This window comes from Ipomoea nil, unplaced genomic scaffold (genome assembly GCF_001879475.1).
Source record: "Ipomoea nil cultivar Tokyo-kokei standard unplaced genomic scaffold, Asagao_1.1 scaffold1421, whole genome shotgun sequence".
Lineage (NCBI taxonomy): Eukaryota > Viridiplantae > Streptophyta > Magnoliopsida > Solanales > Convolvulaceae > Ipomoea > Ipomoea nil.
In genome coordinates this window covers 425,580-441,664 of record NW_017617849.1, presented here as the reverse complement: position 1 = coordinate 441,664, position 16,085 = coordinate 425,580, and the positions used below count along the sequence as shown (strand labels likewise).

Genomic DNA, 16,085 nt, shown 5'->3' with positions numbered 1-16,085 from the left:
CTGAAGTGATCAGCCAAAAGGCTTGGCAGAAGAGGGACAAAACGACAGCGTATGACCAGAGGAGGTTGGTGACCATTACACTAAATTAAACGCCTAGAGACAAGTAGTTGGGACAGTTAGCAAAGGATCAGATGACATCGTTTCATGTGTATTGGGCTGAGCTGGGCAGCAGAGATTCCAGGAGCTGCTGAGACCACATTCCTCTGCAAATAATAACAACCCTTGTCCTATATATGATTGTAATATTTGTGTTTTTTTAGATGATGCTCAGACTTGGAAGACTTAGAATGAATTCTTTCTCTTTACCCTAAATTTATCTCTTTTCCCTTCCCTTTCTCCTCTGTTTTCTCTTCTTTTCTATCAAAAAACCAAGAGTGTGACATTTGGTATCAGAGCCCCATCATGGGATCTCAGACTACGGCATCAATGGATGACAAGATGAGCAGACTAGAAGCTCTGGTTATGGAGCAAAGTAGTAGGCAGGCAACTGGTCAGCAAACCATGGAGGATACTGTCTAAGATCTTAAGGTATACATGGAGGCTTGGAAGAATGAGATTCTGGAGCTACTAAGGCTGAACAGACCACCTCCACCAGTACTGGACCCCTCCTTAGTGCAAGGACAAGTCCATACTCAACACCCTAGTCCTGGGGAAGGTGTCTCTGAACCTGGAAGAATGCCAGGCAAAGAACCAGCTGTGGATGGCCAAGATGATGTCCAGGAGGTGTCTGATGGAGAGGAAGGTCAAAATGAACACCTGCCATCTTACCAAGGAGGTCCTAGGGGTGCTGATAGGCCTTGGGTTCCTAGGAGAGTTAACTTGGATGCCAGGCACTTTCACCCTAACCAAGGAGGAGATCCCTTAATGAGGTATAAGCAAGAATTCCCTATCTTTGATTATGAACACCCTAGATTGTGGGTAGTGAGGGGTGAGAGATTCCTTATGATGGTTAGAATACCTAGGGATGAGGTGATCAATGTTTTGTGTGTTAATCTGTCTGGGAAGGTTGGATTATGGTTTGAGAGTTACCTTAATGGACTAAGAGCAGGTTTTTAGTGGACTGATTTTGTAAGGGCTATGTGTAAGAGGTTCTGTGAAAACAACACTGATGTGATGGAGGACTTTGCTGATAAGTATGAGGAATATATAGGGCTATTGTTGCAAATATATCCCTATCTCACTGATCAGTATTTCTTAGACAGTTTCATAGTCAGACTTAAGCCCAGTTTCATGCCTCCCTAAATGAAACTTTAGGTTCAGCAATGCAAGTGTGGATGTAATGGTAAACATGAGGGATGAACTCCCGAATTCTATGATTTCCTGTTGGTATCTCTTCTCAACATCGTTGTCCATTACCTTACATGTGAGAGTGAATAATGCAATTTCTGAGAATCCTAATTGTCTGCTAACTGTATCAAAGAATGCAAAGAAGTATGCTGTATGATATGTTTCAGTAGTTAGACTACGCGTCACGGGTCTATGGTTAACGGAAGAAGAAGGTGGTTTACCTAGGGTGGCTGATTATAGAATAAGAGAGGAGAAGTTGCGGAAGAAACTTCCTTTGATTTTATTCAATACCAACTTAACTTGACAGATTAATATTCTCCCATATATATAGGAGTTACAACCAAAGATATAAGGAAATAATATTCTAAAAACTACTAAACTAAGTATGAAGGAAATCTTTAATAAAAGGAAACAATATAACTAAACTAGTAAATGAAACAATGTAACTAATTTGATCTTTAGGTAGTATGAACCAGTTGAGCAACAGGATCTGTAATGTATCATTACACTCCTCTTGGAGATCAAGCTTGAAGGAGGTGACAACGTTCAAGTTAAATTCAGGTGATTCCATCGCGTGCGTTCATCTCCGTGGATGCAAGCCAAGCAAGCAGTTCGTCGCCATCCTCTAATGTCCATAACATAACAAAGTGGCAGCATTTATGTTTGGGTAATGTATTTGCACCAATAGCAGCAGGTGGTTTAACCATATGGCCTCCTCCTCCCCCTCCAGGCATTATAAGGACAACATTCATAGGCTGTGCAGACTTAAGTAGTGATGCAACATATGAAGGGGTAGCAATGCAAGTCCCAGCAGCAACAGTATATGTTTTGACCATTGAATCTGGGCTGAGGGTTGTCTTTGTTTGTGGCTTTTTTTAGGGCACTCGTGCTATTGAAGGTCCAGTGCTCCTGGGTTCTGTGCCACCATAACAGAGTCTTGTTGCTGACCCAGATGAGTATGGGATTGGGTACTAACAAATGAAGTCTCAGCAGCAAGAGGATTAGTAGGGTTACTAGGTGGGATATTTTCATTTGCTTGATTGGCAAGAGCAATGGCATGATTATGAGATGCAGTGGACAGAGCAGAGACCTTAGGATATGGAGAAAAATGGAGGTGGTGATCCCCTATGTCTGTTGCAGTGGAGACCCCTTCGGTTTGAGCAGTAATTCGGTGCTGCAAATTTCCAGATTTTATATATCAGTGTTTAGGATTTGTATCAATTGGGCGAATTAGCTCGTTGTCTAGCAACCCAGTTATAGAAATTATTTATACGAAACATATATTTTCTATGTAGGTATATAGCAATTTTGTCCTCTTTGTATAAAAAAAAAACATAATATCACTGGCTTGAATTACACATTATTGAAAATCTCTTTGTAGAGGACATTGGTAGTAGTAACATAATTTTATACATCCTCGTCTAGAGTTAAAACCATAAGACCATCTGGATGGGTAACTCGGGAAAAAAGCCACATACAATTAACCGTGATTAAAGATTGTTTTTTTTTTTCCAGTAATAACTCAACGTGAGTTAACGTTTGACCCTGACTTTTGTTGATAGTCATGGCATATGCGAACATAAACATGAATTGTTTTCATTAGAACTTGAAGGGGCAATCTCGTATCAAAAGGGTGAAAGACATTTTAATTGAAGATTTTACTTTTATTAATAGTATAGATATAGATTGGTGTAAGTAATAATTAATAAATTATTATTTTCTTATAAAATTACATAGAATTTTAAATGGATTTTCCCATTTATTACACAGAATTTGTTTCCGTTATTCTCACAATTATAATGGTTTAATTATTCTCAGAATTTGATAACCATTTTCCATTTTTAAGTACATATTGACTTTAATATGTTGTAAAAATTCATTAGAGTAATAATTAATTTATGATATTGCAATAATTAATTTATGATATTTATCAAATTGTATCTTTTTTTAAAATATAAAATTTTCGCATGTTTAGGGGTTAAAAAATATTTTAAAATTATTTTTATTTTTCAAATATTTTCCAGCAACCCAAACACTCCCTTAGTCTCGCATAAAAACTGATAAAGAAAAGTCATTTCACTAAGGAAATTAAAACTAATTAAAGTAGATCTAATCATGTTGTATTTATTTGTAACTATATATAAATTTCATTTTGAAATCATTGGTTCACATATTTGAATTATTTATTTTTTCTTTAATTATTCTCATCGTGAACATAAATGATATTGCAATAATTAATTTATGATATTTATCAAATTGTATTTTTTTAAATATAAAATTTTCTCATGTTTAGGGATTAAAAATTATTTTTTATAATAAGTATTTTTATTTTTAAAATATTTTCCAGCAACCCAAACACTCCCTTAGTCTCTAATCAAAAACTGATAAAGAAAAGTCATTTCATTAAGAAAATTAAAACTAATTAAAGTAAATCTAATCATGCTATATTTATTTGTAACTGTATATTAATTTCATTTTGAAATCATTGGTTAACATATTTGATTTATTTATTTTTTTTTAATTATTATAAACAGAAATTATGATATTTATCAAATTGTATTTTAAAAAATATAAGATTTACACATGTTATGAGGGGTTAAAAAATATTTTAAAATCATTTTTTATTAGTACGTATTTTTATTTTAAAATATTTTTTAGCAATCCAAACACTCCCTTAGTCTTCCATAAAAAAATTGATAAAGAAAAGTCATTTCATTAAGGAAATAAAACTAATTAAAGTAAATAATAATAATAATAATAATAATAATAATAATAATAATAATAATAATAATAACATTTGTGGTGAAAGTTGCAGATAATGATTCCTAAATAAAAAGACTTTTAATTGGGGAGGATAAATGATGTCATTTTTTTTTTAAATAATAAGAAGAAAGATGGAAAAAAAGTTAGGAATCTATTAGCTTATTTTGAAATGCGTTTCAAAATAAGCTCTTATTTTAAAGTTTAAACTATGAGCTTATTTTGGAAGCATTACCAAACAAGACAAATTATTGCATGAACCATGGTCCACACAATTGTGTGGACCATGAATATCAAATACATTTTTAATATATTAAGGGTACATTATATAAAATAATGTACCTTTAGTATATTAAAAATGTACTTTAAAAAATATGTTTTATGTACATAAATAATATATTCTTAGTATATTAAAAATGTACTTTTTATTTATGGTCCACACAATTGTGTGGACTATAGTTCATGCAATAATAGTTGTCCAAAAAGAAATTATATCTTATTAGTAGCTTAAAATAAGTTCTAAGCGCAGTGAACAGACCCAAAGAAAGTGGCAAATAAAGGATTGGAGACTCGGAATTGGTAAATGTAAAGACGTTATAATAGGAAAAGTTTGCTCATCATATCCGTTTAATTAGTTCAGTAAACTTAAAAGCCAAGCTAGCTAGCTGAGCTCAAACTCGCATATAGTATTAATAGCTTAATTAGTTTAGTTAGCTAACTCAGCTCAAGCTCGGCTACAGTTTTACGGGTTGGTTTAGCGCAGCTTATAATGCAAAGTTTAGTTGCCATCCATGCCCACATGTATATTCCATTGAATGTTTAAGTTTGATATTTGAATTTTTAAAATAATCAAAGTATGGAGTTCAACCATTGAATAATTATAGGAATACACAAATCAAAATAAGGCCCCACTAAGTGACAAGACACATATTTTAACAGAACAGTAATAAATATTCTAACAGCATCATATATATATGTTGACATGGAAGTATTTGATGAAAAACGGTAAACAGGTGGAAAGGAGAAGAAGATGGTACACCGTTGATGCAAGATGCCCTTATTGTGACTATATAGAGGAAGATATCAAGCACTGCAAAAGGCGAAAGAAATATGAGAAGTATTTATACCCTATGAGGCTAACAAGTGGTTTTTCTCAATGAATTTTGATGCTTGGCTATCCTTTAATGTTACAGGGAAGCCAAGAAGCAGACTGGAATGAGCTTATTAACAGATACAAGTGGCAAGTCAAAGAAGAATAGATTCAAGACCAGAGGGCGGAGATGTCAAGGGCTTTCTCTAGACAATCTCTCCTACCTGCGCAGAAGAAGAAGGAAAGAAGAACCAGCATTCTGGAACCTGGCTGGACTGCCCTCCACACGGATGCTTCGTTCATCTCGGAGGACCTTAATTCCCACTGGCTGTGGCGGAGTTTTGCGGGATCACAATGGGGACTGGCTTGGAGGCTTTAGTTGTATGACGAAGACAAAGAACGCTACTGAAGGCGAGATGTGGGCAGCCTACTTAGGCCTAAAATGGACTCGCAACTAGTGGCTGATTGGCTTTCGGGTAGCACTGCACCCTTAGGCCAGTGTGGAATGTTAGTGGCATGGAGTAAACAATGGGACTGGATGGTGACTATTACCTAGTACCTACACACCACGTGAGAATAATAATGTCGCTGACTGGCTGGCTAAATCAGCAAGAGTTGGCTTCTGCAGAGAGTAGAAGCTAGTGCCACTGGGTACCCCAATTTTCCCAACAAAAAAACAAAAAACAAAAAAAAAAAAGCAAAAGGTAAAGACGTGGATCACTACAGTGTTAGATATACAATAGTCTAACTATAATAAATCATAGTATACGAGAAACCTGACCTCGTATGATAGCGGAAGCGTAGCCGTGTTGATCTCCAGCCATAGTTGATGTTCCTGTTGTGTTGCCTCTTAATACTTGTGGAATATTTTGGACTTATTGTTTAACATACAATCAAATTTAGGATGTATGAAGCCATTTAAATCCATAAACTTTAGTGGAGTAACTTAATGATCTTTTTCTAAATGATCACTCCCACTGATTAAAACATTCTTCAGCAAAATTAATAAAATGAACTTAATAATATACATACTCATAATTGATTTATTGACCAACTAACAAATGAAGACATAATTCCCCACCATTAGTTGGACATACTAAATAATCAATTTTTGGTTCCAATTAAAGTCCAACTAAATAATGAAGATATATTTCCCCACCATAGTTGGACATACTAAAAGAAACAAAATACATCTTTCAAAACCAAGGTAGAATTTGGCTCAAAAGATACATTTTAACATTATTGGAATCCAAGAGATGTATGTCAAATCACGTAACTTACTACAGTTAGTCCGAAAAACCGAGCAAGATCCGTGGATCAATTAATAAAAGTTGCTAAATTTTGGGAAGTGACTGAATACATGTTTTGCCAATGCAAACCATGAAACTTAGAATTATAATTGAACTGAATTTATAACTCTAAGAAATTGTGATAAAATCATTATCTAATGGGTCGAAGGATTTATTGACATAAAACTTGCCTGTGGGCTAAAGTTTTAATTCTATTAAATCCAATTAAGAAACCCTTATGATAATATTTTTCACAATTGCTAAAGACCCAGAAGAATCTAGTGACATAAAACTTGCCTGTGGGCTAAAGTTTTAATCAATTAGATCCTAACTGAAAAATTTATTTATGATGAAACCATTATCAAATGAGTTGAAGAATCAAATGACATAAAACTTGCCTGTAGGCTAAAGTTTTAGTCAATAAAATTCATTATATCATTATGATAAAAAACTTAAGAGATCATGTTCCTTTTCTTAATCCCTGTGGGCAAATTAAGAAATATGATCTAAAGTTTACATCATAAAATTAATCTTCATGATAGAATTGGAAATTATTTACAAATAACCATAAAGTAAATAAATTGATTTATTTCTATCGTTACTGATAAAACTACTAAACTACATTCCGATACATAATTGCCTGTGGGCGAAATTATGACCGTAGTCCAGTATTTCATCCTGATTAATTATACAAATATAACGAAATTGCCTGTGGGTTAAATTTCATCATATTACATACAATTAATCATAAATGATATGTCCAAAACTTTATGTGATCAAAATAAACCGCTTAATATATAATTTTAATAGATTAAGGATGCTGTGGCTACTCCAAAACCAAATTAAAACTATAAGATCACTAGACAATTATCAAATTCTTGCCTAAACTTTATGTGATTAAAACTTAATAATCTTAGGTAGCTGAATATGCTGTAGCATTTCCTTAATTAACCAAGATTAAAAACTCAATATATTTCAGTAAATTAAAGATGCTTTGGCTATTCTTTAATAAATCGAAATAAAATCACATTGGCAAGAAATAATTAAAATTTTGACAAACAGATTATACCAGATTGTGATGGGAAAATCTAAATATACTCCAAGGAAAGGTGGTTAGAGACTAAGTCTCACTGAAAACCAATTCCTTAAATAGAGTATCAATTTAAGGAGACTAGTGGCTCAAGATATCCTTAACTCATGGCCATTAAAACAAGTATGTCTCCCCGATTCATATATACTTAATGTATAACTGTTTGGGGTAATGAACCTAAAACTGTAGGTATATACCAGAAAACTGTAGGGTTCACCTATGATTAAAGCTTAAATGGTGAACTAAAATTAGCGGATTAAACGTGCTTAAATTCAGGCACTACCGCGACTAAAGTTTATGCATAAGTCCAACTTAAATAGGAACTAATATAATTCCATCTCAAAGTATGCATTGCTAAAGGCATAATAAAATTGCATAATTTAAAACAGAATATTATGCTTAGGACAAATATGCATAAAATTAAACATTAAACTCATATATTCCAAAGAAATTGCATAACTTAAAGCAATTTACAATATGAGATTCTAAAGTATAAACTTAATATTCAAACACCGATGAGTCCAAACCAAAAGAGACCCAACATTTTGAATAATAATGTACTGAATATATACTTTAAAATTTTTAAACTGTAAGCCCATGGGAAAAAATGTTTTAATGCATGAAGACCAAATTCATGAGAAATAACTGAATTTACAAATTCAAACAATATCACACCAAAAGGATATGCTATAATTTGTAAATCAAAATCTCACAAACCCTAATTGCATAATTAAACTTAATATTATGCACTTAATGTGATCGAATGCATAAAACAATCTAAAGAGTATGAACCAACTAAAGAATATGAATTTAAACCAAAATTCATTTATTCATACTTAACCAAATATGGGCAATAATAATTCAAAGAACTAAATGAATTATGAAATTAATGGCAAAAGTCAATTGCCTAGAAAATATGTTTTCCAAGATTACTAAATTGATTCAAAATCACTCTCCATAACCAAGGTAATAATATTATTATTATTAATGGCAAAATTAAAAATAACCAAAATATCAATAAATAGCCATAATAATATTATCACATTATTTAGGAGACTAAATATGGAAAAACAGTGGTTAAAACCGCTAACATTTATAAACGTTTTCGGATAAAATTTTGAAAACTTAATAAAATTTGAAGTCCGAAAAAACATTAATGTCAAGAAAATTATTTTCTGTACTGGAATATTATCACATAAATTTATATGGAAACAGTTCAAGGTACATATCTGAATACCATAACAATATTAATGTTATCACTAATTAATTATTAATAGCAATAAGTAACATTATAATCACTATTAACATTAATAATAATGACAATTTCAAAGTATGGTAATACACCTTTTAATGTTTCCATTTTTCTAAATATAAAATATGCGACTAGTCCAAATTAGCGGTTAACTGTAACTGTAGCACTAATTATCAATAATAACTGTAAAAGATAATTAATGGCTAACCTTAATGATCCAGAATTCTCCCATCTTCACTGTCGGTGTCACTAGCCTCGATGCAGCGTCCAATGGTACATTAAAATTTATTGGTAGGACTTAATTACCAACATTAATATAATAGTCATGTAAAATGAAGTGGTAATCATGCCAATGTACCAAATATAGCAGATTACCATGAAATAATAATTATTATGAAAGGTAATAAAATAAGATTAGTCCCTAAACTTAATAACAGTAATTAATAATGCCGAATTTTAACTTAATAAATGGCAAAACTGTAATTAAGGGATGCCAAATACTAATCTCAATTTACCACATAATAATTAATCATGACTATTAGGGAGACTGAAGTTAAGGTAATAACTAAATTACCAATTTTACAGACAATATACCAACTATATTGCTTTTGCCATAAAATTAAAGACTTAATATTATTATTAAGGCCCTGAAAAACTATTGATAGATTAAAAGTTTAATCAACTTAAACAATAGTTATAATTCTTAATGGCCAAAATAACAATTAAATGCTTAAATCCTTAATGTCTCTCAACAGGCCGAGACAATAATTATAGCACTTAATCACTCAAATTAGGCTCATAAACCTCAATGGCCCAAATGAATTATAACATGGATGGAAACTGGTCTAGTATTGAAGTAGACCTAAAACTTAATATTATTACCAACGATGAATACCAAAATATGGTAGTTAGTAATAATTAAAACTCAATAAACATGTTATAAGGAGCTATAATTATTATTAAAATATCAATCAAAATGGTGGGATCCATACTTTAGTGACCGAGAATAGGTCCTGAATAGCTTGTTCAAAATAGGTTCTAAAGTCCATGAGACACATAAAACTAAAATGTGCTCAAAATTAAGGAGAAACCAAACAAGCTACCTTAATAGGTCATAATGCCTAAAATTGGCCTAAGGATCTAAAATTGAATGATATTTAATAATGACTTTATGAGTTAATAATATGCTAAATCCAACCTTAATGCATGCTTTTCTAAATGCATAATTAATCAATAAAATGATTATAAATATACAAGCATGCTTGGATTTGTAAATTAATATATTATTAACCCACATGCCCTAAATAAATTGCAATACTTTAGGCAATTTAATATAAACCTTAATATTAAATTAAAATTCAAATAGCAAATTAAAAACTTAATATTTGCTAAAAATAGAATAATAATTTAATTATGAATTCAATGCCAAAATTAAGAACAAACTAAAGGGCATCAATATTTCAAAACAAGCAATTACCATATATTTACCATTTGCCAAATAATATACAATATTAATTAAGGTAATGTAAATATGGCAATATTAAACTAAATTATTACCATTTACCAAAATTAATGTGTATAATATTAAATAAAGCAAATTAAAATTATGGTAAATATAGATAATTGCAATAATGAATTTACTAGCCACTAGGAAGCAAGATGACGTACTGCATTCAATTTCTAAAATTATTGACGTGCAACACATTCTTCCCAAATGTGGAGAACCAAGCAGCAGTCCTGACGCCGTGAACACAAGCAGCAGCAGCCGGAAGAAAACGTGAATGCGGAGAACTAAATCCGCAAGCTCACCGCGTTACCTTTCCGCTGCGCCCAAGAAGCAACTTAGCCACCATCTCTGTCCATGGAAATCGGCGAACAACAAGACTTCCATGGAAGATTCTCACCAAATGAACATAGCGACAGACCATCCATAATACTCATAGCACAAATTATATCATATACAAAAAACTTGATGTATATAATAACTTAATTTGTTTTAGGCAAAACAATCAACCAGACAGAGATTATAAAAGGCTCTTGATACCAAATGTTAGATATACAATAGTCTAACTATAATAAACCATAGTATACGAGAAACCTGACCTCGTATGATAGCGGAAGCGTAGCCGTGTTGATCTCCAGCCATAGTTGATGCTCCTGTTGTGTTGCCTCTTAACGGTAGACCGTTAGCTATGTTTTGCCTCAGGCCTGACTCGGAACCCTAGATGGTGTATTGGTATCTACTGAGCAGTCTGAGTACCGTAACTGAATGTGCTAACTAATCCATAATCCTGTATCCCATCAATCCAGGTTATATTAGGCACAGAGTTTGGTTGACTAACAACTACTAGTTATTAAGTCCAACCAGACCACTTAATAAGCCTAGTCAACTTGCACCACTTAATTAAGGCCCTAATATATAATATCAATATATATTATTAGGGAAAATCTTACATACAGTACGTACACCAAAATGCATTTTGGAAAGAGTTCTACTAGGTGCTGGGCGCAGATGAGATGAGATGTTTGCAAGTGCAATGACTCCGATGCCAAGAAGAAGGGCCAGGAACTTATGATAAGGCTTTTCCACGGCCACCGGCGGCTGAGGCCCGTAACCCTTGGAGAGCAGATGGTGAATGGAAATGAATATGAAAGCTCCATACGCAAGGTCAATTGAGATTGAATAAATCCAGTCCGCAACAGAGCCTTGAGTTGTGGCGTGGATCACAATCCCAATGGAAACGCCGGCTGGACTGGAAATGGCAAATGCTAATGCATAAGCTATGCTGGACGAGAGCGGGCGATCCGGGATCATTCTCACCAGTGCTATTCCCATTGCAATTGCGCCAAATATTTTCTGGAACCAGATTTTCATCAGAAGATTCTTCCAATCACCGGCGGCTTTGGCGTCTCCTGCAACTCCAATGGCGATCCCCTCAAAGACTGAATGGAAACACAGCACGAATATCAGAAGCAGGCTGTCCCCGAGTGTCAAGAAATAATGGTTTTCGGTTTCATCCATCACCTTCTGCAACTCTGATTGTCCATTTAAATTTCCACCCTCGGCGTTTCCTGCATGCATGCATATATGTTGCAATATATAGGTAAATTCATACATAATTAAGGATGACAATGGAGCACGGAGCAGGGAGCAGGGCCGTTCCAATAAAAATGGGTCCCGTGCAATATCATAGTTCGGACCTCCTTTTTTAAAAATAATTTGTATATATAAATATATATAAATAATAGTTGTTCAAAATGTTGCATCAAAAATTCAAGAATATCTATTAATTTGGAATCAGGGCATCCTAATTTCTAGCTTGATCACTGTGACCAACACCATCTAAACAACTATCAACATTCTTATCATTTTCATTGTCACAGTGATACCTATCATTGTTGATTCATTGTGCACACGTACTATCATTTAAAATTTTTCTAAAATCTCACAATCATCTTGATCTTCTATATATATAGGTTCAAGTGCATGTGGTTGGTGCACCCAGGTGCAATTGTGCGGTGATGGTAGAGCCATTGATTTTGCTTAAATCAACGTCCAGGATTACTAAAATTAAAAAAAAAAAAAACTGGGTGGTTATTAATTTGGTAATTTTTGCATCTAGGTCAAATTTAAGGTGCATGGTTTATATGCTTAAGGTGCGTGAATTTTGTGATTAAGGGGCGTGAGTTTTGTGCTTAAGGTGCGTGAGTTTTGTGGTTAAGGTGCGTGTTATGTACTTAATGTGAGTAGTTGTTGAAACTTAAGATACGTGAGTTTTTTGCTTAAAGTGCGTGAGTTTTGTGCTTAAATGCGTGAGTTTTGTGCTTAATGTGAGTAGTTGTTGAAAATTAAGGTGCGTGAGTTTTCTTTTTAAGGTGCGTGATTTGTATGCTTAAGGTGCGTCAGTTTTGTGAAACTTAAGGTAAATCATTTTAAAACCTTAGGTGCGTAGTTTGTATTCTTAAAGTGCTTTGTTGTGTACTTAAGATGCGTGGTTTGTGTTCTTAAGATGTTTTGTTTATGTGCTTAAGGTGCGTGTATGGTTTGTGTACTTAAAGTGCGCTATTTTAATGTTTAAGGTGCGTCCTTTGCACAAGCGCACATGAATTCTTCCCCACACCTGAACTACTCTTCCCTATATATATATTTGATGCACATGCTATATTATGATTCAGTATATATATGGAGAGGTGAATTGAAACCAAAATCATGTATGCTTGACCTCAAATCAAGTATTTTTATTTTGTTAATAAAAAATAAAGAGTTTCTTTGTTAAAAATATAATAATTTGGAAAGGAATATAAATTTTTCAAACAATGACTTGGTTAATGTTAATTTTATTTTTAAATGAGGTTACTTCTTTTCATTCATCCTCAGTGTATAGCATATATACATGACAGTGCATTAAATTTATATATATATATTTGGGCGAGGAGGGGTATTCGGTATCCCTCCCCAACGGGAAATTACCGTATACATTCCCTGTCCCAGAAAGTTTTTCCCATCCCGTCTCCGTTCTGACGGCGGGAACTGGACAAATTGCGCTTCCCTAACATAATGGGAAAATAAAAAGATCAGAAAAGAAATTTAAAGCAAAAACAAAACCTTGGAGCTCAAGATCGACGGTGGGTTTATCAGAGCAGCCCCCATTTGTGTGCTTCCCAGAAATAAAAGAAATCACACAACCAGCAAACATAACCAGCAGGTAGCCACAACTCATGAGCATGAACGCCAACGGGTATTTTTCACCACTCAACTCCTCAAAAGATTGGTTAGCATCGCTCAACAAATGCATCATAGCAGTTCTGCCAGTTCCCAGAAACATAGCGCTGGCCAACTTCGTCCCTTGCACCAAGAACCCCTCGTTCCACCTGAGAAAGTACGGGGATATTCCCCCAGCAAACACGACAATCAGACACCATATATTTACCAGAACCAAGGACCGATGTCTCAGGTTAGGCTTTTCAGGGGGTGAGTATTCGACGTCGGAATTGGAGTCGGAGACAACGAGAAAGAAGAGGAGGAAGGCGAGAAAGAGAAGAGAGCGAGCCATTTTTGTCAGCAACTTAGCTTGGTGAACTCAAGCATATATATATATATATATGCTCTCATAACTTGTCTTCTAGATGACCTAAAGGAACAATTCACGGCGCTTAAACGTCCGTTTATTGAGTGGAAAAATTGACAAGAGCTTTAACGTCCGTTTATTGGGCGCTACAGTATGTAACATACGGTTGTATACTGTGATTTCTACGAAAGGAACATAACTTGAAAGTCTTGAAACATACGGTTGTATACTGTACAGTGGTCTGTGGGGCCATAACATCATTCAAAACTTCAACATTATTGTCTTCTTTCTAAACAAAGAAATCACATATTCAACATATCTTCTTCCCGAACAAAGAAATTACATCTTCCATCTTGTAAAATAAATATTAATCGAACTGAAATTACAATGTATATAAAATGAAATCTGAAATAAAACTTTAGTTGTGTTGAAATAAAACTACAATGTATGTTTCGGTCCACAGTCAAATTTGTCGAATGACACATAACTTGGTCCGAAGAAACAAATCAAAATTCTTATTTTTGAATTAATCAAACTGAATTTTTTCGATTAATCAGTCAGTTAATCAAAATATTTTAGTCTAATTTTTAAAAATCTTAAAATTTATAAATAAATTAGTAAATTTATAATTTCACTCCACAAAATAAGAAAATTTGAAAAACTAGTCTAATAGTATGATTTATAAAGAGTTAATTCCAGCAATGGTCCCTCGAGTATGGTGATTTTCCACAATTAGTCCTCGACTTTTAATTTGGACAATTTAACCCTCTGACTATTGAAATCTTTCCAATTGTGGTCCTTCCGTCAAACCCTAGTTAAGTGATCGTTAAATTGAGGAGTAAAAGCGTCCTTTCCCCTAATATTTCATCTTCATTCTCGTTTTAGTTTTTCGAACTGCTGCTTTCCCCTTCTATCCTCGTAGAATTTGGATATTCCGGCGAATTTCCCGATGCTCTCCTTTGCCAAGAAGCTAACGGTTTCTCCGTAATCCTCGGTATCGGAATTGGAGTCCGAGTTGAACCAGACCAACACTCAGCAGGGAGAGGGGAAGGCGACAACGACGAGGGAATCTGGCGGAGGGAACAGTGAAACGAATGGGTGGCGTAGCAACTGATCGGAGCTTCATCGCTTCTTCAAATCTCGTTGCAGGCACTTGGATAGGAAATCGCGGCATAATTCCGATGACTGAGTTGGGAATTAAAGCAACTCGTTGGAGTAACGGATTCGGCAGAGTGTATCGGCGGCGGCGGCGCAGTCCTCCCACGGTCCTGGCTATGAAACAACTAGATAGGACGGGTACACAAGGAAGCTGAGCAAGGAGTTCTCTGTCGAAGTTCTAACGCTAACTCTCCTTAACCACCCCAATCTGGTAAATCTAATCGGGTATTGCGTCAATGGAGAACATAGACTTTTGGTGTATGAATACTTGCCTATGGGTTCTCTTACAGAACATTTGCTCGGTAATCAGTACTATTTTTTTCTTTCACTACCTATATATTAACTGATTGAGTACTTAATACACCTGCTCCATTACTAATGCAAGCCTTGTTTTTTTAAAAAATTTATTTTCGAAAATACAAATTTCTTCTTCCTTGGACAATTGGTTGGGAGTTTCACACTTTCACCCATAACTCTTGTTTAAATAATTTTTTTTTTTTGGGTTTTTCTCTGTGTTTTCTTTGGTTCTGCATATGTACTGTTGATGAGTTAGGGGTGGGCTTTCTTGATTTAGCATAATTTACAAAACACAAAAAAAGTTTTGAGCTTTGGCTGCTTAAAAATTTTCATGTTTCATTTGTGTAGTGTTTATACAAGGCCAAAGTTGAGAGCTTTATGCATTTTTGGTTGGGTTTTCGTGTTTTTAGTTAGAATTTGATGAGTATCTGAATCAGAGAACAACTCTGGGCTTTCGAGTTTCCGGCGGCGTTCGTCGGAGTTCTTATGTGAACTAGAGTTTTCTGACAATATGTTTCGAGTTCAGTGATAATGTTTTTGTATCTTATTCGAGTTGAGATACATAGTGAGAGGAGAGGTTTGTGAATGCAAAAAAAATGTTGTCTGTTTCGCATGGCGCAAGAACTCGGAGCTCGTTGGAAGAAATGCTGGAAGCTCTGCAGCGAGAGACGAGAAACCAAAGAACTTGCCGCCGGAGCTGCCGTGGCCAACCCCCCTATGATCTATTGTAATTTGAGTTCCAGAAACATCTAATTGGATGAAGACTTTAATCCTAAACTATTTGACTATGGTC

General features: G+C 34.2%; 1 protein-coding gene across 1 annotated transcript; it reads right to left on the bottom strand.

Moving 5' to 3' along the window:
- Window positions 1-2,176: 2,176 nt before the first annotated feature.
- On the bottom strand, window positions 2,177-13,822 carry LOC109187352 (zinc transporter 2-like). The gene is made up of 3 exons (XM_019337540.1): window positions 13,375-13,822; window positions 11,227-11,840; window positions 2,177-2,461 (listed from the first exon to the last, which is right to left on the bottom strand). Exons 1-3 carry the CDS (start codon window positions 13,820-13,822, stop codon window positions 2,177-2,179), a joined length of 1,347 nt encoding a protein of 448 aa, XP_019193085.1.
- Window positions 13,823-16,085: the final 2,263 nt, after the last annotated feature.

What these genes read in the sequence shown, in the direction of transcription:
- LOC109187352 (XM_019337540.1), bottom strand. Translation starts at nt 13,822, where the DNA reads ATGGCTCGCTCTCTTCTCTTTCTCGCCTTCCTCCTCTTCTTTCTCGTT. An exon ending in CGTCGATCTTGAGCTCCAAG is followed by an intron (nt 11,841 to 13,374) that starts GTTTTGTTTTTG and finishes GCATGCATGCAG; the next exon opens with GAAACGCCGAGGGTGGAAAT. An exon ending in TGCATTTTGGTGTACGTACT is followed by an intron (nt 2,462 to 11,226) that starts GTATGTAAGATT and finishes GGAAATTTGCAG; the next exon opens with CACCGAATTACTGCTCAAAC.